This window comes from Ursus americanus, chromosome X (assembly GCF_024610735.1).
Source record: "Ursus americanus isolate L20-20 chromosome X, mUrsAme1.1.p, whole genome shotgun sequence".
NCBI lineage: Eukaryota > Metazoa > Chordata > Mammalia > Carnivora > Ursidae > Ursus > Ursus americanus.
In genome coordinates, this window is record NC_142164.1 from 14,604,057 (window position 1) to 14,631,538 (window position 27,482).

The window sequence follows — 27,482 nt, forward strand, 5'->3', positions numbered from 1 at the left end:
CTTCCACCAGAGTAGGGACTGGTGACAACCGAAGAATGAAAATATATATATATATATATATAGTCTGTTTATATATATATATATATATAAATGAAAAAAATATATATATAGTCTGTTTATATATATATATATATATATATAAAGTTTACATTAGGGTTCACTCTTGGTGTAGTATGTTCTTTGGGTTGGGGCAAATGTATAATGGCACGTATCCGTCATTAGCGGATCATACAGAGTATTTTCACTGCCCTGAAAGTCCTCGTGTGCCTTCCCTTGTTTAATCTACCGACCTAAACTACTTTATACATCTACCCATTTACTCCTTCTCCATATCCCCTGTACTTTTTCACCTACCCATTTCCTGTCTCACTTATCCATAGACAGTTGACCCTTGAACAACTTGGGGGTTAGGGGCGCTGACCCCCTGCACAGTCGAAAATCCACGTATAACTTTCGACTCTCCAAGAACTTAACTCATAGCTTGCTGTTGACCAGAAGCCTCACCGATAACATGAGCAGTTGATTACCACCTATTTTGTATGTCATATGTGTTATATGCTGCACTCTTATCGTAAAGTAAGCTAGAGAAAAGAAAATGTTATTAACAAAGTCATAAGGGAAAAAATACCTTTACGGTACTGTACTGTGTTTATTGAAAAGAATTTGCGTCTAAGTGGACCTGTGCAGTTTGAACCCGTGTGGTTCGAGGGTCAACTGTTTATCTTCCATCTGAAGGCTGGAGGTAGAGGTGGTGACAGGATTCGCAGAGTCTGTTGATCGGGAGATAGTGCTGCTGGTTCCGGGAAATCCAAGGACCTGGAGGTGTGAGACCAATCACTGCACTTGAATTGGCTTCCAGGCTCTACTGGCATATAAGCCAAAGGTGACAGTAATACAGTAATACAGTGACTTCTTAGGTCCCATAGGACTTTATCAACATGAACTCATTTTTACAGGCATCATAATTATCTCGGAATTCCTATAGTATGTCTCTGCTTTGATTTAAGGTTTCCTGAGCCATTAGAATCCTCCTTCGTCATTGGACATCTCTCTGTTTTCAGCCTTTGTTATGCATTTTTGCCTTTTAAAATAATTCCTTCATTCTCTATGACTCTCTCCCTTTGGAAGAAAGAGTTATAAAAATGAACTCACTCTCAAGCCTTTCCAAGGAACGTGGGAAATATATTTTACTGGAAAATCAATAACCCGGGATGGAGGCACAAAAGGCCTCCACCTCTTTTTCTATGGCTTCTCACCATCTGTCTTATTCTGAATTTAGTCAAAGGTTAATGGAGCAAAAGGATACTCAGTTGTCCTTGGGAAGACAGAGGCAGGGAGAAAGGAGATGTCTGGCCGCAGTCTATTTTAGTAAGTTCGAATGGATTTCATCTCGATCAAACTGTACTGCTCTGAAGCTGGTTGGCTTGCCAAACCCTTGCCTTCTGACTCACCACTGAGGCCTTCTGTTTGGGAACACATAGCCTCCTCTGTCTGCTTCCCTTTTTATCCTCTTACAGTAGATGCCCTGTGGCCTGAAAAATAAAGAACCAGTCTCAGAAGTTCATCAGTTGGTCTTTTGAGATTGAGGAAAGCAATAAAAGCCCAAATGAATTTGGGAAAGAATCCCAAGCATCCACCCAGATGAGCATTTCTACTAATCAAGCCGCAGCAAGGGCAGGGCTCTTTAATATGTTACCGTTCAATATTCTTTTTTGCAGTATTTAATGAAGGATTCGTTGACGACCTTTGTCAGTTTAGTTCAGCCACCCTCAAAACTTGCAACAATATGAGTTAACATATATTTTCGGTTTAGCTCTCCAGAACCCACCCAAAGGCACCAGGAGGTGTCTGCCTGCATAACTCACCTTTGCCTTCTTGGGTCCCAGGCTAGTGGGTCCACCAAGACTGGGACCCCTAGGAAGCGTGCTTCCTTACCTAGCAAATACACCCATGGGAGCAGGACAGTGGGCACCCTTCTTGCAAAATCTCAGTGACTTCGTTTTCTTTTCTTTTCTTTTTTTTTCCTTTGCAAAATCTTAGTGGTTTCTTTTAAAGGAGCCCCAGATGATAGTATTTTAAAGGAAGTTGAAATAATAAAGCTGTTTCAGTGGTGAGAGGGAGGTCGGATTAAAGCAGTGTTGTTTGTTGTAAAAATCACATTTTATGATGTAAATAATGTCTGACTTTTCTAATTTAAAAATTCCCTTCAGGCAATGAATGACTGGATCTAGTTTGATATTTTTTTATTTTGTTTTTCTTGTTTCCAGCAGACATTATAATGTGGGTAGGGTGACAGTTATAGGCAACAGTGCTTGAAAGGAGGCTGAGGATGTGGGATGGCTCATTTCCAGACATGGTCTTTTTAGAAAAATGTGAACAAAAGGAGATGATTAGATGACTTCATTCCTTCCCGAACATGAGCAGGAAGGCATGCCACCATCCTTTTCCCTGCCCTCCATACAAATCCTATAGACAAATAAATACTGTTAATAAAGCCGTCTGTGTATATTTTACCTCTTCCTTAATAAAAAATGATACTGCTGAATCCTGGTGCAGTTCTCGCCATTTCTAAGAATACAAAATGAGTATTAGTGCTGAGCACGAATATAGGTGATGAGCAGAGGTACCGTAGTGAACAGCAGGCCAGCTGGGCAGAGAGCTCTGTGATGGACAGATTCGAGTTTGGAAGGACATTCTCCTGGATGAGGACTTGGAGTCCGAGAGAAAAACCGGAAAGAGTTTCTCTTAACAGATGAGAAATGTGTCCTTTGACTTTTTAAAATAGCTTTATTAACATATAATTCACATACCACATAACTCACCATTTTAAACAGTACAAGTCACTGATTTTTAGTAAGTTAACAGAGTTATGTGACAATCACCACTATCTGGTTTTACAATATTTTCATCACCTCACCACCCCAATAAGAAACCCAGTACCCATACCAGCAATGTCCACAGTAGCCAACTTGTGGAAAGAGCCCAGATGTCCATCGACAGATGAATAGACAAAGAAGAGGTGATATTATATATTTATATATAATATAAATAAAATACTCCAATGAAATACTACTCAGCCATCAAAAAGAATTAAATCTTGCCATTTGCAACAACGTTGGTGGAACTAGAGCGTATTATGCATATTATGCTAAGCAAAATAAGTCAGCCAGAGAAAGACAAATACCATATGATTTCACTCATACGTAGAACTTAAGAAACAAAACAGATGAACATAGGGGAAGGGAGGGATAAACAAAATAAGACAAAATTAGAGAGGGAGACAAACCATAAGACTCTTAACTCTAGGAAACAAATAGGGTTGCTGGAGGGGAGGTGGGTGGGGGGATGGGGTAACTGGGTGATGGTCATTAAGGAGGGCACTTGATGGAACGAACACTGGGTGTCATATGCAACTGATGAATCATTAGTCTATCTCTGAAGCTAATAATAAAGTATATGTTAACTAAATTGAATTTCAATAAAAAATTAAAAAAAGAAGAAAGCCTGTACCCATTAGCAATCACTTCCTCCAGGCCTTGACAACCGCTAATCTACTGTCTGTCTCTATGGATTCTGCCTATTCTGGACATGCCGTATAAACTGAATCATACATTATTTGTTCCTCTGTGTCTGGTTTCTTTCACTTAGTGTATTATTTTCATGGTTTGTTCATGTTGTAGAATGTACCAGTACTTCTTTCCTTTTTATGGCTGAGATTCCATTGTATAGATATACTAGGTTGTGTCTATCCATTCATCAGTTGATGGACCTTTGGATTGTATCCACTTTATGGTTGTTATTAATAATGCTCTGTAAAGATGCATGTGCAGGTTTTTGTGTGCACATATGTTTTCATTTCTCTAGGAATTGAACTGCTGTGTCATATGGTGAAACTCTATGGCTATTCAAATACTTAGCTGACTTTCAAGTGATTATTTTTACTGTTGAGTTGTTAGAATTCTTTATATATTCTGGATACTAGACCCTTCCCAGATATATGACTTGTAAATATTTCTCCCATTCTGTGGCTTATCTTTTCACTTTCTTGATAATGTGCTTTGCCCCTTTTAATTTTTATGAATTCCAGCTTATGTATTTTTTCTCTTGTTGCTTGTGCTTTTGGTGTCAAATCCAAAGTCATGAAGATTTCCTCCTCTGTTCTCTTCTGAGTTTGGTAGTTTTAACGCTTGAGTCCATTTTGAATTATTTTTTGTATATGTTATAGAGTTGGAGTGCAAGTCTTTTGCATGTAGACATCCAGCAGTCCTCGCACCATTTGTTTAAAAGACTGTTCTTTCCCTTTTGAAAGGTCTCGGTACACTTGTCAAAAATCAGTTGACCATGGGTTCATTTCTGGACTCTGAATTCTACTCCACCGATCTACATATCTATCCTATACCAGTACTAAACTATCTTGTTACTGTAGCTTTGTGGTATGTTTTGGAATTGGAAAGTGTACCCTCTACTCTGTTCTTTTCCAGGACTTTAAGAGTTTGTGAAGGACTGATATGAATTCTTTCAACTTTTGATAGAATCAACCAGTAAGGCCATCTCATCCTGGACTTTAACTTATGGGAATTGTTTTGAATGCTTATTCAATGTCTTTACTTGTTATAGGTGTTGAGACTTTCTGTTTCTTTTGTGAGTCAGTTTTGGTAGTTTGTATCTTTCTAGAATTTTCTTTTTGCTTTTTTGAATGGTTGACCTAGAGTTTGCAATGTATATTTAGATCTAGTGCAAAAATACCACTATACTGCTTTATAGGTGGCACGAGTACCTTATAATAACAGAGTACTCCTAGTTCCTCCCTCCCATCCCTTGTATCCTTGCTGTCATTCATTTCATTTATGCATAAGCATACATAAGCATTATATATATGCCTGTCTATAAGCATATGTATATGCTTATCTTTTTTGTAAGCATATATAATGCTTATCTTAATTATATATATGTAATTGAATACATTGTTTCTATTATTTGAACAGACTGTTATCTGTTACATCAATTAAGAATATAAAAAATTAGAGTTTTTATTTTATCTTCACTTATTCCTTCTCTCATATTTTCTTTCCTTATGTAGATCTGGGTCTCTGACCTATAGCATTTTCCTCCTCTCTGAAGAACCTTTTTTGAAACACGTCCTGCAAGGCAGGTCTACTGGCAATAAATTCCCTCAATTTTTGTATGCCTGAGAAAGTCTTTATTTTTCCTTGAGTTTTGAAGGAAAATTTCACAGGGTACAGAATTCCAGGTTGGTGGGATTTTTTTTTCTCAACACTTTAAATATTTAACTCCACTCCCCTCTTCTTTGCATGGTTTCTGAGGATACATTGGATATAATTCTTATCTTAGCTTCTCTATAGTTAAGCTGGGGTTCCCCCCCCACACTCCGGGTTCTTTTACGGTTTTTTCTTTATCTTTGCTTTTTCTGGACTTTGAATGTGACTTGCCTAGGTGGGTTTGTTTTTTGCCTTTATCCTGCTGGTTATCTGTGAGCTTCCCGCATCTGTCGTTTGGTGTTTGACATTAATTTAGAAAAATTGTCAGTCATTGTTGTTTCAAGTATTTCTTCTGTCCCTTTCTCCCTTTCTTCTCCTTCTGGTATTCTCATTAAACATGTGTTATCCCACAATTCGTAGGTATTCTGTTTCATTTTTTAAGTCTTTTTTTTTGTTTGTTTGCTTTTCAGTTTCAAAATCTTCAACCATAAGCTCAGAGATTCTTTTTTCGGTGGTCCAGTGTACCAATGAGCCCATCAAAGGCATTCTTCATTTCTATTATAGTGTTTTGGATTGCTACCATTTCATTTTCATTCTAAGTATTTCTATCTTTCTGCTTACAATACCCATCTGTTCTTGTGTGTTGTCTACTTTCATTAGAGCTCTTAGCATATTACTCATAGTCATATTAAAATCCTAGTCTGATAATTCCAATGCTCCTGTCATCCCTGACTGTGGTTCCAGTGTTTTCCCCGTCTCTTCAAACTGTGCTTTTTGCCTTTTAGTATGCCTTGTACCTTTTTTTTGGAAGCCAAACATGACATACTGGGTAAAAGGAGCTGGAGTAAGTAGGTCTTAAGTAATATGGTGGTGAGGCGTGGGGGCAGGGGAGGGATTCTGAAGTCCACCGATTAGGTCTCAATGTTTTGGTGAGTTTATTCTCTAGACTGTGAACTTCATCAGTGTGCTTCTCAGGTTGTTTTCCTCCTTTAGGGGGGGACAGGAAGCCTAGAGGGAGCTGAGGTAGGGTATTTCCCCTCCCCTAGCTAGGATGGGCCCTGGTAAAAACCTGATAGGCTAGGCTCTCGTGAAACAGTTTCTCTCTTGAGGGCAGACCTTGTTAAGATGGACAGAATGCTCTGGTGTATTTCAAAATGGCTACCTTTCCTTTCCTGCTTCTGAAGGAGGGAGATTTTCCTCCTCTCTTTGCTGTGACAGCCTGGTAGAGCTGCCGGAGGTACCACAAAAGGTGGGTGTGCTGCCCTGTGACTGGGCCCCCTGGGGGTTTAAACTCTCAGACTTGTCCACACTGCACCCCCAGCAATTCAGTTACAGCTCAGGTTTTCCTGCCCTTCTCCTGATTTCCGTGGAGGCCTCTGCTCATGGGTTTCTGCTCCAGCAAATTTTGATTTTCTGTATCTGCCTGTCTGTCTCTCCACTTTTGGGGGTAGCATTTTCCCCCCGTGGCCTCAATTCTCTGACAGATGTAAGAAAAGTTAGGCGTTTTTTTTTTTTTTTCCCCCAGTTAGTTCAGCTATCTACTTATCGTTAGGGTAGAGTAATGACTGCCACGCTGCTTAAATGCTGGACCAGAAACCAGAAGTCCTCTTTCTTCTTTTTTGATATGGACATTTACAGCTATATATTTGTCTGCTTTAACTGCTTCCCAGGAGTTTTTTTTATTTTTTATTTTTTCAAAGATTTTATTTATTTATTTATTTATTTATTTATTTATTTATTTATTTGTCAGAGAGAGAGCACACAAGCAGGGGGAGTGGCAGGCAGAAGGAGAGGGAGAAGCAGGCTTCCCTCTGAGCAGGGAGCCCGATGCGGGACGCCATCCTAGGCCCCTGGGATCATGACCTGAGCCGAAGGCAGACTCTTAACCCACTGAGCCACCCAGGCGTCCCCCATGCGTTTTTCATGTTGTGTTTTCTTTTTTGTTCATCTCAAGAGAGTTGCCGATTTCCTTTGCGGTGTTTCAGCTTTCTGTGGGGGGAATCATTTCTATTCCATCGCTGGCTTAATTTCAGAGAGCATTAGTGCCTCCAGGCCCTGGGATTTATTGACACTTAGATCTTTTGGGAGTAGTTTCTGAGGAGTAGAGGAACTGAAAGGAGACATGAGCGGCCGGGGAGGAGGGGGTATGACTTAAGCCCTCGCTTTTGAAGCCACGCTGTGGCCTGTGCCCTCTAAACCACGGATTCTCAACTGGGGCGATATTGTCCTTCAGATGGTGTTTGGCAATGTCTGGACACGTGTCCGATTGCCATACCGGGTGGGGGGGGTGGCATGCAGCTGACATCTAGTGGGTAGAGGCCAGGGACGCTGCTCAACATCCCATAGCGCACGGGGCAGCCCCTGCCAGCAAGGAGTTGTCCGGTCTCAAGTGTCAGTAGCGCCACCGTGGTGAACCCTTTTGTGACCCTTTACGTTGGCGGGACTGTTTCCCGCTCACTCAGCACCTATCTGTACAGTGTCTCAGTGCCTCTTCACAATGGTCCCTGAGGTAGGTGAAATGTCACAATCTGAGGTGAGGTGAGTGAAGCCTTAAAACTGTAGCCACCTGTCCGTCGGTAGCAGAGCCTGGACGAGCGCCCCCCGTCTGGTGGTTTCCCCCAAAGCCCACGGTTACCTGGGCCTCCGCTCGCTTTGCCCTCTCAACCTTTCAAAAGCGGATCATCATGCATTGTCCTGTGAGTCTGTGTCTGGAACGCTGGTTGCCCGAGGGGCTTCTCGCAGCCAAGAATGCTTCACGTTGTCCTGTGATCCTCTGTTTGACATCCCGCTCTGCGAACCCACGGCGTGGCACTGGGCACGGAGTGGGCATTCAGGACACTGCTATTGGGTGAATTAGGAGATAGGAGGGAAAGTCAACTGAAGTGTTAGCTTGGCGAGCTCTAGGAGCTTGCAATGTAGGTTGTAGCTACTTCCAGAAGAGGCCGGGGAATGGGGCAGTCCCCTAGGACTGGTGGGGCAAGAGAAATGTTCTGGGGCGTTCTGTACGTTGGTTGTTTTGCCTAGAGGATTTTGATTTGGTTATTCTTCATAATAACCGGTGGGCATTATTTTCCTTGTTAAATTCCTCCCACTTCAGCTTCCTCTTCTGTTTGAAATGTTCATACTAGCACTTTTTACCTTTCTTAAAAGACCAGTTCAAACTCTACTTAAAAATTCACTGTGGCCTCAGGTTTTGTCCCCTAAAGGTCTTATTGAAATGTAACTTAAAGAAAAACCTTTTGTGGTATTTGACCTCAGTTATCGTGAAATTACCCTGACATCGAATCTGGATGTCTTAAGGTAGCCTGGTCTCAATGTTCTCATCCATAAAATGGGAATATGATCCTTTGTTTGCTGAGACCGTTCCTGAGGATCAATGATTTAAAGCCCATGAAAGCATTCTCAACAGCGCTGTGTAAATGGCCAGGTCCTTCCGGTTATGAGTAACTGTGAAAAATTGTATTCATATGAATTATGCAACCAGTGGTCGTGCAATTATTAGTTTGCTAGAACGAAGTTTGTTGTGCAATTATTAGTTTGCGTCCAGATTTTGCGCTTCTTACTTACTATGTGCTAGCCTGGTAATTTGGTTAAAATATACTACGTGCTAGTCTGGTAATTTGGTTAAAGTATCTAAAGCTCTGCCTTACCTTTGGACTGTCCTGACAAATACAAGATCTTGACCTTGACCTTTGTTTCTCTATAGGTGTTACAGAACATTCTGGACACTGAAAAGGATTATGCTAAAGAACTTCAGTCTCTACTTGTCACTTACTTAAGACCCCTGCAGTCCAATAACAAGTAAGATTTACATTTTAAACCCCTTGCTAAATAAAGCAAGGTAATGTCAGCATCCAGAGTCATTGCTCTTATGTCACTGAATAATTGATTTTGCCCTTTAGAAGAATTTCCACAGATCACAGGTTGCCAAGAACATGGTCAAGGCAACGGAAATTACACAAGATGTTGCTGCTGGAGAGCTTGGCCTTCTGTCTCTTTTGGCGGTGGAAGGAATGAGCACATCTGCATTTCTGTCTGTCACAATTGTGAACCTTGTACATTTTTAAAAGCAATACATGCAGGTTTACCTCGCACAAACAGGGCCTGCTGGTGTTTTTATGCAGAAAACATGTAACCTGGAAAGTTTTGTGCTCCCCCTGACCTTTGCTTGCCGGGGCAGAAAGTCTTTCCTACAGTCTGACAGTGGAAAGAGTGTGGCATTTTGTGAATGTTTGTAAGGGCACCTAGCTCGTGTTTCACCCAGGCCAAAGTGAATGATAGAGCTGTTCAAATGTTGTTTGTTTTTGTTTTTAATAAAATATTCAAACTTTACTCTGGTCTTAGAAGTGACCGAGGCTTGAATTGAAAACTTCGTTTTCACAGAAGAAAAATATTGACCATTTTGTGTGTGTGCGTGCTTGTAAGCATGGCCTGTTTAACAAATAGTGGCTAACGGCATTCGTTCGCGTTTTTATTTTAATTGATTGCATTTTACTAGAGATCAGGATCTATAAGTCAAATAGAAAATTGAGCTGTGGGCCCACATACTGGAGGACAAAAGCCTCTTTCGCCCCAGTAAGAGTTTACTTTGGCTGGCCAGCTGCCTCAACTACTGGGATTCAGGCTTAAATAAGTTTAACATATTTCGCGATTCCCCCCCTCCCTTTTTTTTTCCAAAGCGTATTTGCTAAGGCATAAGGTCTTGCTGAATTTCCCAGTTGGTTCTTTTCCATGGCACTGTGGGAATCTCACTTCAGTGTGAAAGGATTTTGTATTCCCGTGTTTTGTAAGAGTTGAACCGCGATCAACAGCAAAGTGTCTTTTGTTATTATTATGTAAAACATGAAGTGAATCGTGTGAATCATACTTCTTAGAGCTGAATGGAAGGAACCTCAGTGAATCACTGGGTCTAGTGCCCTGGAAGAAATGACTATCCCCATTGAACAAATAAGAAAACTGAAGTCCAGAGAGGCTTACTGCTATTCCCATCCCACAGGCAGTAAGTGGCCAGACTCGACCCAGCGCGCCTCCTGCCACTCACTGAAATGTGCCTTCCGTTTTGTGGAGGTGACAGGCAGAGGCAGGAAACCGAGGTGGGGACCCCGGGAGGGGAGATGGTAAGATTTCATATGAAGGAGGCGAGGAGCCTGACTCAGAACTTCACTGTTGCCAGATAAATTCACAACACAGTCAGGGTCAGTTTCCACCAGCTGTCCTGTGGACCCCCAGGGTGACGGGAGCAAACCAGACTGCTTGCTGTCTGATCCTGAGGGGCCCAAGAAACCCCCCTCCCCCATCAGGTTCAAGTCGGCCCCCCAGTCAGCTTCTCGGGGCCATGAGGGAGGGAAGTCAGGGAAGCTGGCTGGCTGAGGGTTTTGCTTTTGACACCCATGGTAGGGGTTTTCCAGCTTGTGGTTCAGATGGGCGTGATGGCAGAGGAACTGGGCGCGTCTTATGCTCGGGGTGGAAACACGTGGCCGACACTGGCCTTTTAAATCTTCAGAAAAGTTATCTCCCCAAAAGTGTTTAAGAGCTAGAATGTTGTGGTTTAAATCCTGGCTTCACCCTTTACTGGCTTTGTGACATTGGGTGATTTCCTTAACCTCTCTGTGCCTGGGTCTCCTTACATGTAAGAATGAGACAATAACACCTACCTCGTGAGCTTATTGTCAGGTTAAAATGAGTTATTATTTGTGAAACGCCTGCAGGGGTGTTAAGTGCTGTGGGAGTGCTGTTGGCGCGTGTTATCACCTACCGTTTGGTAGGAGCAGAATGGAGAAAATTCATGGTATGGAGGCTCTGGATAAAATTGTTCAGTTTGCCTTTATTTGCTCCATTCCATTCCATTCCATTCCCCAAACAAACAAATCAGTACTATTTTCTTCTCCTCTACTTCCTCTGATAAAGATTTCCTTTTGTTTATTTATGAGCATTTTAAATTGGGAGAAACTGATTTTGCGATTTTTCCCTGTGCAGTCTATGAGTGTATAGAATATCTTTCAACTACTCTCCTAGCTCCTCTAGAAGAGAATACTCGAAATTGTTTACATGTATCCCCAGCCATGATATATTTTGCCTCTTGAGATACTTAGATATTACGTACTTGCTATTCGTTCACTCATCACTTGTAAAACACCTAAATGTTTTTAGTAAACACTTGTTTACTTTAGGATCATTATTCTTACTGTAGAAAAGGCAATCAAGGAAAGATGCTTTTAAAAGTTGTTTAAGACCACAGAGCTGGTGTAAACTAAAAAGCGAAATTTAAAATCTAGGGACTGCATCCCTTGTCCCATTTGCCGGTTTTTAGCAAATTACCAGCTCACTAGACTAGAGATGGATAACTGGAATCATCCTGAAGTTCTAGCCACTGAAACTGTGTATTTTTTTTTTTCAGTCTGAGTTCTGTGGAGTTTACATCTTTACTGGGGAACTTTGAGGAAGTATGCTCGTTCCAACAGACCCTCTGCCAAGCCTTGGAGGAATGTTCCAAGTAAGTGTTGCACGTTGCCTTAGGATAGCTAGCAACACCGTTTCTTTGGTGTGTTTTCTTTTCCTGCTAACTATTGTCTTAGATAGGGACGCTTTGTATTTACTCATTTGTTACAACACTGATAAATTGTCCCAGTACAGAGAAAACGTGCTAGGGAGAGCCAAACCACTGGCTGTATATCAGGGCTCTATATGCAGTGGATTATTTCTGACTTTATTTAAAAATCGTATCGGTTTACTGCTCCTGGTCAGTACGAGAGACAAAGAAGGTCTCCATTGACCAGGGACGATGCCTTTGACGTTGATTCGATATTTTCTTTTGTACATTGCAAATGACTTGGAAAAGTGAGGTGATTCATTCAGTTGCATAAACTGCTTTTTCTCTTTAAATCATGCCTGGTATCTTGTCTATTATATTAACAGTTGTGAAACACACAAAAAGTGGGGAAAGGAAAGTGTATCTTTATGTGAACCACAATACATATTTGAAGGCTAGCTCGATGGTTGAGGTGTTCAACTTCGTTCTGCAGAAAGGACTGTAATAATCGTAAGGCAATATAGTTCTGTAGCAAGATTAGTTTTCCAAGCACTGTATCTCGGAAAAGTTGGCACCTTTCATTGTCTACAGGGAAATTGGGGTGATTGCCTGTTTCTTGAGCTTTCTGGGACACAGGTGGTCATCCAAGAAGGAAGATGGTAAAGAGCCCACACACGAGGAGGCCTGAGGAGCTGTCCTTGATTCTGATAGGGATCCAGCTTATTGATGTGGAAAGACAAGTCACTAAGTGAGAAGAACCGATTACAAACTAGACTTATAATCTTTGTTTTCCATTTTATAGAGAAACAGGTAGAAGGAAGACCAAGGAATATGCCAAAATTGTTCTAACACCTGTCTCTGAATGGTGGAATGCTGAGTAATTTTTTTTTCTTTCTTGCACTTTTCGGATTTGTCTACAAATGAAAACAGGTGGCTTGTAACTTAAAAAAATTAAAGTCATGAGGCCATCCTGCCTAGCAACCACCAAGCCACTAAGACTACACAATATTCCTTTGTGATGTGTCATTTTTGGATTTGATTACTTTTGTCTGTACTTGAACTTCATAGAAATTAGCCAAGAGTATTTTCTGGGTGCCTGGCTAAAATTTTGAATATTGTAATTTAAACAAATATCTTTAAAAACAACCCTACCTGGTAATTTCAAGTATCTGGCCCCTACGTATGGGCGCTATGTTTGGCAGCTCGAGTTTGAAGTGATGGTCAGTTACCCCGTCAAAAATAATAATAATAATAATAATAATAATAATAATAATAATAATAAAGTGGCAGTCAAGAACTTGCATTCCATGGCAAAAGTGGTTATAATACAGTTTCAACTTGCACTTTGGCAAAAGAATTCAAAAGGTTTGCATGTTGCCGGGTTTGATCGGAATCCTCTTCCTTTATCCCGTTTCTTATTTTACATTCCGCGTTTCGTCTGTTTTACTTCTAGGTTTCCAGAAAACCAACACAAAGTAGGAGGCTGTCTGCTGAACCTCATGCCTCACTTTAAATCCATGTACCTGTCTTACTGTGCCAATCATCCTGCAGCTGTCAGTGTGCTCACACAGCACAGGTAAGTTGTTACCATCTCCCCAAATAAGCTGTTCCGCAGTGAGATCCTTTCCTAGGACCGCTTCATGTGGAAATCCAAGGTCTCCAGTTGAACTTTCGATCCTCTCCCTTCATCATCGCAGGAATTAGTTCGTCGTGACACCGATTGCTTATCTGTCAGTGCAACCCATAATTTAGTGAGCGTCTGCTATGTGCAGGGTCCTGTACTAGCTGATGGGGACACAACAGTAAACAAGGAAGAGGAAGTCCCTCCCCTTCTGCAGCACAGAATCTCGAGAGAAATACAGACATGAAATTAAACATCATAAACATGTGGTATTACAAAAGGGCAATTAAAAAGATGCCGTGAGACTTCACAGTGTGGTATCAGCTTAGTGTGGGGTGAGGGAAGGATCAGGGAAGGCTTTCCTGAAGCCAAACTCTGTTTAGATCCAGTGTTTTAGCCTTCCCCTGTCCCCGTGAATGGTTTGTCTGAGTTGCTGGTGGGTAGCTAGAGTGCCTGGGTTCATCTGTTTTTCACTTTCCCTTTGGCTGGTGGGGGAAGTTTCCAACAGTACTGTGGCTCGAAGGCAGGTACTCATTAACATGGAAAGGTGGAAGGAAACTAGGAGTGTGAACTATCTGGCACGTACTTTAAGCAACGGGCTGTGATAATTATTTCCAATTAATTGTTGTTTCCAATTCATGGGGAACAACGAAACACTATCTCCTTTAAGAGTCCTTGCAAGGGATCCAGATAAGTTCATATCTCTCCTGCCCTTCTTTACCGTGCAATTCTCCCATCCCTGACGCATTCACCGACGCATTCACCTGGGCCAGAACCCTGCATGATAGGCTTAAAGATGCAGTTTGAATTCTGAAACCATGTGCTAGAAATCTGTGTGGGGAATGGAGACAATAGCAACAACACCACACAGAGTCTTTTAGGATGTAACCTGGCGATGAGACTCAGAACGGATATGGATTCTGGGGGCTGCTCATGACCGGAAAGAATATTCTTCTCTTCATCTGGCTCAGACCTGAACCCCCTGACACAAACCCTCAGAAGTGGTGGAAATTTTGGTTTCATCCTGGTTTGTGAGGAGATTTATTGACTTGAGTGCCTGGATGGCTCAGTCAGTGAAGCATCTGCCTTCGGCTCAGGTCATGATCCCAGGGTTCTGGGATGGAGCCCCACATCGGGCTCCCTGCTCAGCGGGGAGCCTGCTTCTCCCTCTGTCCTCCCCCCTACTTGTGACCTCTCTCTCTTTCTCAAATCAGTCAATCAATCAGTCTTTTAAAAAAAGGAGCTTTACTGACTTTATAGAGCCATTAAGTAAGGACATTTTAAAGGTAGAATTCAGTGAGTCCCACTTGAAGGTCCATTTTATTCCCCTGATGGAAGTCATGAATTCTTGTGGAAGAGCAAATATGGAAGTTGGAATTTAAAGAAAGAGAGGCCATGATTCTGAGTTATTTAGGCAAGTGGCTCAACTCCTTAGAGCTCATATTGGCTAATAATAGCACTGACAGCACGCCAGGCACATGATGTAAGAGCCTATGAGGAAATTACTATTACTACCATCGCTGCTTTACAGATAAGACTTTGGAAGGTCAAGTAGTCCGCCAGAGAGCTCATAGCTCTTAAGTGGTTGAGCCAGAATTAGCATCCAGGTCTGTCAGACTTCTAAAAACAGTATTTTTATTAAGATAACGATTTTACCTACAAAGAATAGTTTAAATGCAAATGTAAAGAATTACAATACAACGAACACCCGTGTACACACCACCCAGTTTAAGAAATAAAACATTACCAAAAAAGAGAAAGAAAACGTTACCATTTCCTTTTGTTTATCTCCCAGCCTTATTGAATTCGACTTCACATACCATGCAACTCACCCATTTGAAGCGTACGGTTGAATTATTTTTAGTATATTCAGTTGGGCAACCATCACCACAATCAATTGGAGAACATTGTCATCACTCCCCAAACAAACCCATACTCATTAGCAGGCGCCCTCCACTGCCAGGCCAAGGCAACCGCTAAAGTCCTTTCTGTCACTCTCAATTTGCTAATTCTGGACACTTCATTTCAGTGGAGTCCCACAGCATAGGGCCTTTTGTGTTTGGCTCTCTTCGCTTGTCGTACTGTTTTCAAGCCTCACCCATGTTGTACTTATTAGTACCTCGTTTTTTATTTTCTGTTTTTTCCAAGATTTTATTTATTTATGTGAGAGAGTGCGTACACACAAGCAGGGGGAGAGGGAGAGGGAGAGGGAAAAGCAGACTCCCCGCTGAGCAGGGAGCCCGATGTGGGGCTCCATCCCAGGACCCTGGGACCGTGACCTGAGCCGAAGGCAGACGCTTCACCCACTGAGCCCCCCAGGCGCCCCTAGTACCTTGTGTTTTAAATTGCCACAGAAGATTCCATTAGTCAGATACCGCATATCGTTTTCCCATTCACCAGTTTGCAGACATACAGATTGTGATTAATCTGCTGCTCTGAACATCAGCTGCGAGTCTTTGTGTGGACATGTTTTCATTTCTCTTGGGTAGATTCCTAGGAGTGACATTGCGAGGTCATATGATAACTCTTCTGTTTTCACCTTCAGAGCAACTGTCAGACTGTTTTCCAAAGTGGCTGCACCAATTTATGGTCCCACCACAGTGTGGGAGAGTCCCATTTTCTCCACACGCCCACCATGTGTTATTATCAGTCTGTTTGCTTTTAGCCATCCTTATGGGTGTAAAGTGATCTCTCATTGTGATTTGATTTGCATTTCTCTAATAAATAACGACATTAAGTGTCTTTCATGGGCTTATTGGCCATTTGTATATCTTCATTTGGGGAAATGTCTATTTGGATTCTTCATCTATTTTAAAATTGGATTATTTGTTTTATTATTGAGAAAGTATCTACATACCATAAATTCACCTATTTTTTTTATTTTTTTTATTTTTTTTTTAAAGATTTTATTTATTTATTTGACAGAGAGAGAGACAGCCAGCGAGAGAGGGAACACAAGCAGGGGGAGTGGGAGAGGAAGAAGCAGGCTCATAGCGGAGGAGCCTGATGTGGGGCTCGATCCCATAACGCCGGGATCACGCCCTGAGCCGAAGGCAGACGCTTAACCACTGTGCCACCCAGGCGCCCCTCACCTATTTTTTTAAGATTTATTTATTTTATAGAGTGAGAGAGAGTGCATGTGCGCACATATGAGCTTGGGAGAGGAGCAGAGAGAGAGGGAGAGAAATCTTCAAGCAGACTCCCTGCTGAGCGCAGAGCCCCACATGGGGCTCAATCCCAGTTCCCTGAGATCATGACCTGAGCCAAAATCAAGAGCCAGATGCTCAACGGACTCAGCCACCCAGGTGTCCCATAAATTCACCATTTTAAAGTATATAATTGAGTGGTTGTTTATATATTTGCCAGGTTGGGCAACCATCACCACTGTTTAGTTTCAAAACATTTTCATCTCCCCCAAAAGCAACCTCGTAGCCAGTAGCAGTCAGTCTCCTTCTCTCCCATGGCTAATGATGTTGAGCATGGTTGCACGTGCTTGTTGGCTATTATGATATCTTCTTTGAAAATATATTCGTTTCATTGTTGAGTTGCAACACTTCTTTATATGTTCTTCTTTACATTCCTCTCATCAGATACATGATTTGTGAAAATTTTCTCCCACTTTGTGGGTTGTCTTTTCGCTTTCTTGATGGTGTCCTTTGAAGCACAAAAGTTTTAATTTTAAGTTTAATTTTGATGATGTCCAATATATCTATTTTCCTGCTGTTTCTTGTGCTTTTGATGTAATAGCTAAAAAACTATTGCCTAATCCAGGTCATGACAATTTATGCCTATTTAAGAATTTTATAGTGTTGTCTCTTACATTTAGCTCTTCAATCTGTTTTTGAGTTTATTTTTGCATATGGTATGAGGTAGGGGTCCAACTTCTTTCTTTTGCGTGTATATGTCTAATGTCCCAGCACCCTTAGTTGACTTCTATCCTTATAAATTTGTTACATTGTTTTATGTCTCAGAATTGGATCTGTCTTGGTGAAGGTTCCATGTGAGCTTGAGAAGAATATATAATTTGCTGTGGTTAGATGAAGTATTCTATAAATGTAAATTCGATTACTACTAGATGGATGGTGCTGTCCATTTCAGCTACATCTTTACTAATTTTCTATCTGCAGGATCTCTTGATTATTGATAGAGGGATGATGAGGTTTCTAACCATAATAGTGGATTTATCAGCTTCTCTTTTCAGTTCTATCCCTGTTTGCCTCCTGTATTTTGATGTTCCATTGTTAGGTATATTCACGTTAAGGATTGTTTTGTCTTGTGGGAGAATTGGCCCTTTTATCTTTATGTAATGCTCCCTCTTTATCCCTGATCATTTTCCTTGTTCTGATGTCAGCTTTTCCTGAAATTAACATAGCTAGTCCGGCTATTTTTTGATATATCTTTTGCATCCTTTTCCTTTTATTCTATCGCTACCTTAGAGACAATGTACAGTTGAGTCTTGTTTTTTAATCCACTCTGACGGTCTCTGTCTTTTAACTGGCATATTGAGACCATGTACATTTAAAGTGATTATTGATATAGTTGGATTCATGTTTACCATGTTTATAACTCTTTTCTATTCATTGTACTTGTTATTTGTTTCTTTACTCCTCCCCCCTTTTACTGACTTCTCTGGTTTTAGTTAAATATTTTATATGATTTCATTTTCTCTTCTCTCCTAGCATATTATACTTCTGAAAAAACTTTAGTGGTTTCCCTGGAGTTTATAATAGCCATTTATAACTAACCTAACAGCACTTTCACTTTAACACTTTCATTTCTTAGGCAGCACTGATACCATATAACAGAGTATTCTCGATTCCCCCTCATCTCTTAGAACATGGTTCTCATTCATTTCATTTATCCGTAAGGTAAAATCACCCAATATATTGTCACTATTATCACTTTGAACAGTTATCTATTAGATCCAGTAAGACTCAGAAAAAGAAAAGGTTTTCTTTCACTTGCATGTATTATTTTCTGACACTCTTCCTTTTTTATGTAGATCTAAATTTTCTTCTCTCTGAAGAACGTCTTTTAACAATTTTTGCAAAGGTGGTCTACTGGTGATGATTTCCCTCAGTTTTTGTTTGCCTGAGGAAGTATTATTTCTCCTCCACTGTTCTGTTCTTTTAAGTAGGCTCCACTCCCAGCATGGAGACCAATGTGGGGTTTCAACTCATGACCCTGAGATCAAGACCCGAGCTCATAACCGACTGAGCCACCCAGGTGCCCCTCTCCTCCACTTTAAAAAGATTTTTCCCTTTTATTTTTATTGTGGCAAAAAATACATATAACATGAGATCTATCCACTTAACAAATCTAAGTGTAAGAACAGTACGCAAGGGGATTTTTCTCCGATCTTTACCATGAGAACTTGCGTGGGCTCTTGAATGCAAAACCCACAAAAGTATTGGGATCCCGAGACTGGGTCACTGGGAGTTTTTTAACTGTCCAGCTAGTCTATACTTAGACCCTTAAAACTCATCAAAATTAGCATTTGAGTGTTGCTGCTAGTCACTGGCTCCAGTGGCTTCTCCTTCAGGAAAGCAGATCTCTGTTTTCATTCTCTGTATTTACCGGTCCTTCCAGATTTGGAGGGGGGTGGGCTTCCCTGTGATCTCAATTCCCAGTGGATCTAAGAGAAGTCATTGATTTTCAGATAGTTCAGTGTGTGTCTGTGTGTGTGTGTGTGTGCATAGTAATGATGCCCTCCAAACTCTTTACATGTTGGAGCTGAAACCAGAAGTCTTCCCATGATTTTTTTAATTCTTTTTTTGGTGGTTGCTCTGAGACTTTCTATATATCTCTCTCTATATATAGATACAGATATAGATAGATAGATAGATAGATAGATAGATAGATATAGATAGATATAGATATAGATAGATTCTATCTATATATATATATCTTAACTTATCAGAATCTCCTTTATATTCACACTAACTTAATTCTAGTGAGATATATTAATGTTACTCCTAGTATGGCTCTGTCCTCTTCCCTTTTTGGGGCTACTGTTGTTATACATTTTACATCTCTATGCTACAAACCCAGTAACACATTGCTATAAATATTATTTTATGTAATTTTGTGTGTATTAATGAAACTGAGAGAGGAAAGGAGAACAAGGGTATATTTAGAGCATCTGTTCCATTAACATTCTCATTTACTATGTGTTTATCTTTATTTCCTCCTGTGGATTTGACTTACTATCTCATATCATATCCTTATTCCAATAGAGCTTTCCCTCCCACCCACCTCCACTGTGCCGTGGTTGTAAAATATATTACATTTCTGTATGTTACAGGCCCATGATACATGATATTGCTTTATACATTTGTTTTTATATTAGTTAAGAGAAAAAGGAGAAAAGGTATTTATATTGCTTTTCATAATCGCATGATTACCCTTGCTGGTGCTCTTTTTTCTATGTGGATTTGGATTTACATCTGGATTTACTTGATGTTATCATGTAACTTCCGTATTTCTTGTAAGGTGGGTCTTCCAGCAAAGAATTCTCTGTTTTTATTTATTGGGGAATGTTTTCATTCCACCTACATTTTTGAAAGGTAATTTGGGTGGATATAGAATTCTTTTTTTTTAAAAGATTTTATTTATTTATTTGACAGAGATAGAGACAGCCAGCGAGAGAGGGAACACAAGCAGGGGAAGTAGGAGAGAAAGAAGGAGGCTTCCAGCGGAGGAGCCTGATGTGGGGCTCGATCGCATAATGCCGGGATCACGCCCTGAGCCGAAGGCAGATGCTTAACCGCTGTGCCACCCAGGCACCCCGGATATAGAATTCTTGGTGGGCAGTTTTGTTTCTTTACCTTGAGTATGTCATTTCACTGCCTCCGGGCCCTTATGAATTCTGAGGAGAAATGAGCGGTTAATCTTATTCAGGTTCCCTAGCTCATGATGAGTTGTTTTTCTCTTTCTCTTTTTCAGATTTTCTCTTTGTTTTTGTCTCTCAGCATTTCTACTGTAATTTGTACATGGATCTCTTTGCATCTCTTCTACTTGGAATTCATTGCGCTTCTTGGCTATGTAGATTAACATTTTCTTCAAGTTTGGCAAGTTTTCAGTCATTATTTCTTCAAATATTTTTTTCTGCTCCATTCTCTCTCTCCTCTCCTTTGGGACTCTCATGATGCATGTCTTGTTGTGCTTACAGATGTCCCACATTTCTCTGAAGCTGGTTCATTTTTCTTTATTTGTTTCTCCCCTCCCTCCGTTTTCTCAGATCGTGAAATGATGAATCTATCATTAAAGTCACTGATTCTTTCTTTTGCCAAGTTCACAGCTACTATTGAGTAGCAAATTTTAAAATTTCAGTTATTATACTTTTTAACCCCAGAATTTCCATTTGGTTCTTTTTTTTTTTTAAATAATTTGTTTCTTTACCGATACTCTCTGGTGAGGCATCGTCATTATAGCTTCCTTTAATTCTTTAAGCATGGTTTCCTTTTGTTCTTAGAACACATTTATAATGGCTACTTTGACATCTTTGTTGAATCTGACATTTTGTCACTCTCACAGACAACTTCTGTTGTCTCTTTTTATCTCCTGTAGATGGGTCACACATTCCTGTTTCTTTGCGTGTTATGTATTTTTTTGTTGTTGAAAACTAGACACTTTATGTAATTTTAGGTTTAGCAACTCTGGACTCTGATTCCTTTCTCTGCTCTTGGGGGTGTGTTTTTGTTGTTGTTTGCTTCTTTGTTTAGTGACTTGACAGACCCTTTTAGTGAGGTCTGTTTTGCCTACAGTGTGCCCCTCTGATGTCACTGCTCAGAGGGCCCAGCCTTGGTCATGCACACAGTCCCCCTGAAAGGGCGGTGGTTTTATTAGCAGGGTTCTTCGTGCCCATCTTTCCCTGAGTCTCCTGTTCAGCTGTCTACCCCAATTCCGTAGCATCACATCCAGCCCTTCCGCTCCACTGATTTCCAGCTGATTGCTCTCTTGTTTTTGACAATTCCCTGGGGGCATAAATTGATCTGTCATCTGATCCAATGAAGTTCAAGCAGGGGTAGTTTTTGAGACCAGTCTTCAAAGTTTGTTTTGACCGAAGTTTCTAGCTGTCTCTTTCCTTGGTTCTCTCTTGTGACCTGACTGGCCTAGGGTTTAGATTCTTGCTCTTCATTAAAAACAGCTGCCAGCACCCTCTTGTTTGCTCGCCACCAAAATCTTCATTGTTTTTGCAAGAGCCTTTAGGCTTGGATCTCCCCCACACTCTTTCTTTTTTCCTTTTTTTTTTTTAAAGTAGACTCTACCCCCACTGTGGGGCGCAAGCTCATGACCCCAAGGTCAAGAGTTGCTGGTCTACCAACTAAGCCAGCCAGGTGCCCCTCCCCACACTCTTTTTCAAGTAAAACCAGTTCCTCTGGGGAGAGTTTCAGAGCTCTCTGTTCCTATAGGCTGCCTTCCTCCCTGGGCAAAATCTTTGTGCCACTAGCCTCTAGTCTTTTCTGCTTGCCTCTCCCAGCACAGAACCTTTGCCCAACAAGTGGGTGGAGGTGAGGGTTTTGGGCCCCAGTGTTTTCAGCCTGCCAGTCCTGGGGTAGAGCCTCTTCCCTATGTTGTGTGTCAGGGGTGGGGGGTGCTGAGTAGAGAAGGAAGCCTCCACCGTCTCAGCCGCACTGGCCAGGAATTGGCTTCTTCAGCTCAGAATAGGTTTGGGTGGGGATTAAATGAGATAATGTCTACAAGGACCCAGCATCTAGTACAAGCTAGTTGTCTCCACTCCTTATTTCTACTTCGTTCATCTGCTACAGGCTACTAGCTGCTTTTTAGAATAAAGGTATGCGGTATTTCCAGCAGGCAAAAAACAGAGATAAAATCAAGTCCACCCAGGTAGCCACCAGTCAGCTTAACAAACACATTCTAGCCGCAGTTGGAGTCCTGTGTGTACTCTCTCCTATTTCCTGCTCCTCTCTCCCACGCCACAGGGAACCTCAGTCCTGAATTTGGTTTTATCATTTCCAGGAATGTTTTCATACTTTACTACCTACCTTTCTTCAATAAAGAAAAAAAAAAGATCCAGAAGCATTTTTTCCTGTGGTGGATACATAAACATCCTGTGTATATAAGGACAAATTTCTTAATACCAATAAAAAGAGATCCCCCTCTTTTCCTTTTAATCTGAGAACAGCCATTCCAGAAAGAAATGGTGTGCCTCTGGGAGCAGACTTCTGAAGTGTTCAGAGAAGTTTCTGTTTTAACTCTGTGTGCTGAAATGTTACTGACTGCCTTTACCCACATTAGGAATTTAATTTTATAAATAACAGTGCAGATTCCTTCAAACATTATGATTTAAAGTTAGTTAATTTAAAAGTTCTCAACCTTTGGGGGGGATTATCATATCCTATTTGCTTCATTTTGGTTAGTGGTGGTTTTTTAAAATTTTATTTATTTATTTGAGAGACAGAGTAAGAGAGAGAGAGCATGAGCAGGGGGAGCTGCAGAGGGAGAGGGAGAAGCAGACTCCCCGCTGAGCAGGGAGCCTGCTGCCGGACTCGATTCCAGGACTCCAGGATCATGAAGGCAGTCACGTAACCAACTGAGCCACCCTAGTGCCCCTAGTGGTGTTTTTTGAGAATTTTATAATATCCCTTGAAATGATGGGAGACTTGTTGGAGTCCCATAGAACTGCATTTTTATCTTACCTTTTATTTGCATGTAAGGGGTAAAAGTTAAATTGAAATGCTTGGGGGTTTCCCCGGATGTGCTTCTAATATAATCTCAGCTCTGTTACCTGCATCTTGTGGTGCTTTGTGCTGACTGGCAGAGGCAAGGCATAGTTGAATGAAATTTACAGAGAGTTCAGTCTAAAATCCTGTTTTATTGTCTTTTTTAAAAAAGATTTATTTATTTACTTTGGAGAGAGAGGGTTAGTGGAGAGAGGGGCAGAGGGAGAGGGAGAGGGAAACTTTAGCAGACCCACGGCTGAGCGTGAAGCTTCCCATGTGGGGCTCCATCTCCTGACCCTGAGATCACAACCTGAGCTAAAACCGAGTCGAACGCTTAACGACTGTGCCGCCCAGGTGCCCCTAAACTCCTGTTTTAGGTGAAGGTGTCAGCTGAAACAAGGGCATCAGGTGATTTCGGTGCTTTCCCTGCACAATCTGTGGATGCTTGGACACTGGAAAATCACTCCAGCCTGAGCAGGCCCGTCAGTTGAACTTCTTCCCTTCAGCCTGCAGGTGGCAGTATCATACCAGAAATGCGCCTGATGTTTGGCAACGACCTAGGGCTTTAAAATTCATTGCATGTTGGCACCTTGTTAAAAATGCAGTAAAGTATTACCTGAATATGAGTATAGAAGCAGACCCCAACTTTGATGTGTCCCCATATTTACATATATTTGAATGGCTGCCCCAGTCTTTTGTTATCCCCTGGTTGAGGTCTTTTGGGATTTCCCCTCTCTCTCCCCTTCAGGCTTCTTACTGTAGCTCTTGTTTCTTCCTGGGAATAAGCTCTCCCTTACAAAAATACCCACTTCTCTCCTGTGCTTTGGTGTGGCTTTCATCCTTTTCACTAGGGAAAGGGAACCCGGATGGAAAGAGAGAGCAAGGAGAGGAGAGAGTGAGCGCTGAGAGAGGTCTAAACCGTACTTCTGTCTCCATGGCAGCGACAGACACCACTGTGTCACCACTGTGCCCTTTTTCCTCTTGTTAGTTGCCACTCTGTTTACCCTGTTGTCAGCAATGAAGACTTTGAGAAAAACCCAGAGCTGTGTTATGTACTTACTTCGGGAACATTCTGAGACTGGGTTCGGTTCTGTCTGTGTCTTTGAGGAACCGGGGAAGGGAGCGAATGAGACTGATCACTAATAGAAAGTGGTGGGGCTGAAAAAGCAGCAGACAGCCTGCTCCCTGGAGCTAGATGAATGAGAAAGGGATAATAGGGATCCACTCAACCCAGTGGAGTGGCATCCCTGGGATTTTCCACTGGCCAGAGGCCCTGGGGGCCTTCAGCTCCTCAGGCCTCACTTCCCCCTTTCCAGTGATTTCCATGAAAGGGGGGTGGGCAGGAAGGTGTGTGTGTGGTAGGGGGGGATATCTGATCCTTTTCCAGCTGTTCTAGGTAGACTTTTCATCATTCAAAGTAGAAATCTATGCAAAGATTCCACAGAAATACTCTTAAATGATATGGTTAAGCTCTGTAGAGGTATTAAAAGGTAAGATAGTTTTCTGGAGCCTTCCAGCCCAAGCCAGAGCATCCCAGAGCCTCATACACCCTGCATTCTGTGAGATAAACGTTTTGTTGAGTCTAAGGCAGCATTCATATGTTGAGAACTGCTTCTCTTGTATCACATCACGTGTACAGAACATGTGAAGCTTGAAAAACAAGCCTTAACCCATTGACATTTCCAACAGGCTGTATAAAATTAAAAACCGCATTTAAAAGACAGCTTGTTCTTTGGTACAACAATATAAATTTGAGTCTTACATTTTTGTATAATGACATTAATTTGTGGATTAAGTTTATTTGGCTCAGTAAAATGTGTCTTGCAGAATCTAGTTATTGTAATGGGCAGCTTTATTAAGGCAGTTTTATTCTTTTGTTGCACAATAAAATGTTCATTTCCTCCCAATAGCCGATGAACTCATGTTAAATTGAAAAATAAAAAAAAATCTCTTTTATAATATTTAGCAAGCCTAAAAGTTAGAATGCTGCATGGAAAGTAATAACAAAGTACACGTTAGTATTTGCTTTTAATTGTCACAAGCCTTGTATCAATTAGGGTAGAACATTGAGGACGGGGGGGCACTTATTTAGTCGTGGAAAGAAAAAATAAGACTTGTTTACCAAATTGAAAAGAAATTAGGAAAGTGATTTTCTCCAAATTACATTTCTACTCAAATGCACTCTCCAAATTCAAGTTATTTTCCTAATTATATTTTATATGCAATGAATTTTTAAACCTCTTTGTGCACTTTATGTTCTTGGTTGGAAATTTAACATCAATTGAGTTTCCATTAAGCTGGAAATCACAGCTTAATAGTAGTTTCTAAAGATGTGATTTTAGCAAGGTATTTGCCTTGGCACAGTAATAATAGTAATACAAATGCATTTACAAACTACTTTAAAGTTTACAAAATACTTTTCTATACAGAGGCGTGTGGTGTCATGGAAAGACTTGAGGGTTTGACTTCAGACCTGGCCATGAACCCCAATTTAGCCATTTACTTCCGATTACTCATTCTTCCTGAGTCTCGGGTTTCTCATCTGTAAAATGAGGATAACACCTGGGTTGAAGTGCCGTTGTGTATATTAAATAGGATTAAAGACCTTAGCATGAAACAGTCACCTTCCAAACCCCAGTGGTGAATCTTCACAATTTTGGTAGAAAGGAGGTTTCTTTAATCTCTGTAAAACAGATGAGTCAGCTGAGGCCAGGTACCTGGTCCAGGGTCCCCAGCCCTGTTTTATGACTCTAGGTCCAGGGCACCTCCCTCCTCCCAGGGGCTTCTGGGGCAAAAACGGATACAATACCCCATGTGGCTTGTCAGGCACAACCACTCAGATGCGATCCAGCTTCCGTGATGGCAGTGATTCCCAGCCCCTTTTCCCTCCGACATACGTGTGACGCCACAGGGCTCCAGGTTGCCGGGGCATTAGCCGAGACCCCATCCCGTCCTCTCCCACTCACAAAAGCCCAAGGAGGGAATGTGTCTATGAATGGGGTAACGCGCAATCCACCCCATCCCCCCGCCGCCCCCCCCCCCCCCGCAGTGTTTTACTGCTGATAGCAAGTTTCTTTGAACGCATTTCACGACCGATTGCAACATGCCATGGTTAGGCACTGCCCTGTCTGAGCTGTCTTCTAGGGAGAATAAGTAAGTCATTTTGTAGGAGAGGGTTCATGAACGAGAGTGAGGAGAGAGATGGGTGGGACCCGTGGGAGGCTAGAAAGTGCAGGCCTGAGTTTGCAGGCAATCAGGGGCTCCTGAATAGAAAGCAACAGGATTGGGGCGCCTGGGTAGCGCAGTCGTTAAAGCGTCTGCCTTCGGCTCAGGGCGTGATCCTGGCGTACCGGGATCGAGTCCCACATCGGGCTCCTCTGCTGGGAGCCTGCTTCTTCCTCTCCCACTCCCCCTGCTGTGTTCCCTCTCTCGCTGGCTGTCTCTCTGTCACATAAATAAATAAAATCTTTAAAAAAAAAAAAAAAAAAGAAAGCAACAGGATTAGAGCGGAGGTCTGCAGGACGGCTGGGAAGCCAGAAAGCCCGGGAGCCAGGAGACCAGTTGGACTCTGGGAGTGAACCAGATGGGAGGAGATAAAGGTCTGAACCAAGGCAGTGGCAGTGCGAATGGAAAGGAATAAACTTGAGACTGATCGGATATGCACGGGCAAGCAAGGAGGCCAAAGGGGCCAAGTCAGAAGCAGACGTTTCAGAACATGCCGTCCCGTAGGCAGTGGGGATCCTTCTTTAGTTTTATTTTTGCACAAGTGAACATTAAAATGAGCTTGCAGCCCCAGGACTCAGTATCACGTTGCTGGAAAGGAGACAATCCAGATGGTGCAAAAAGGCTGAAAGAAGAAGCACAAGCTTGTAGCACAAGTTCGTGACGCATGAATAGTCTTTTTCTTCTAACTAAGCTGTGGAACCGTCCATGTAGTCTGCTGCACTGGTTTCGGATCCTAGGCTAAGTGACTCTGTGGTTAGTCATATACACATGCAGCTATCTGAGTTCTGAACTTGATTCTGAACATTACAAGTGGGTGTCCGGTGATAGGGAGGGAGTATGCGGTAAGCTGCTACCCTTGGCAATTGACCAGCCACTAACTAGAACATTTGAAGTGACAAAAACCGTACGTTGAGGCCATCCGATAGCCTGTAAGTCTCATGTCCGTGGGGGCAGTCTCCTTAAGGGCAGGGATTTTTGTTTTGTTCACTGCTGTGTCCCCAGCAGAGACCGGAGCCTGTTACTTAGTAGATGTCAATGCATGATTGTCATACGAGCTTGTGGCTCCCCGCAGAAGCCCCCGAGCTGGGCACAATGCCGATTGCATAGCAGGGGCCCAGCAAAGGATGACTGAATGGACTTGACGTGAATCGGACAGCATTTGGACTAGTGAAGCTAATTTCTGTTTGGTTTTATATTGTGCA

The 27,482-nt window shown here is 41.8% G+C and overlaps 1 protein-coding gene across 7 annotated transcripts in view; it reads left to right on the top strand.

Annotated features, from left to right (window-relative positions):
* The window catches only part of ARHGEF6 (Rac/Cdc42 guanine nucleotide exchange factor 6), a 112,979-nt gene that overhangs the window by 63,597 nt on the left and 21,900 nt on the right, over positions 1-27,482 (top strand). For all 7 annotated transcript variants that reach the window (XM_087859899.1, XM_087859900.1, XM_087859898.1 and 4 more), the window contains 3 exons: positions 8,926-9,020; positions 11,617-11,712; positions 13,202-13,324. In XM_087859899.1, coding sequence (XP_087716025.1) covers positions 8,926-9,020; positions 11,617-11,712; positions 13,202-13,324 — 314 coding nt within the window. The remainder of the gene's footprint in view (positions 1-8,925; positions 9,021-11,616; positions 11,713-13,201; positions 13,325-27,482) is intronic.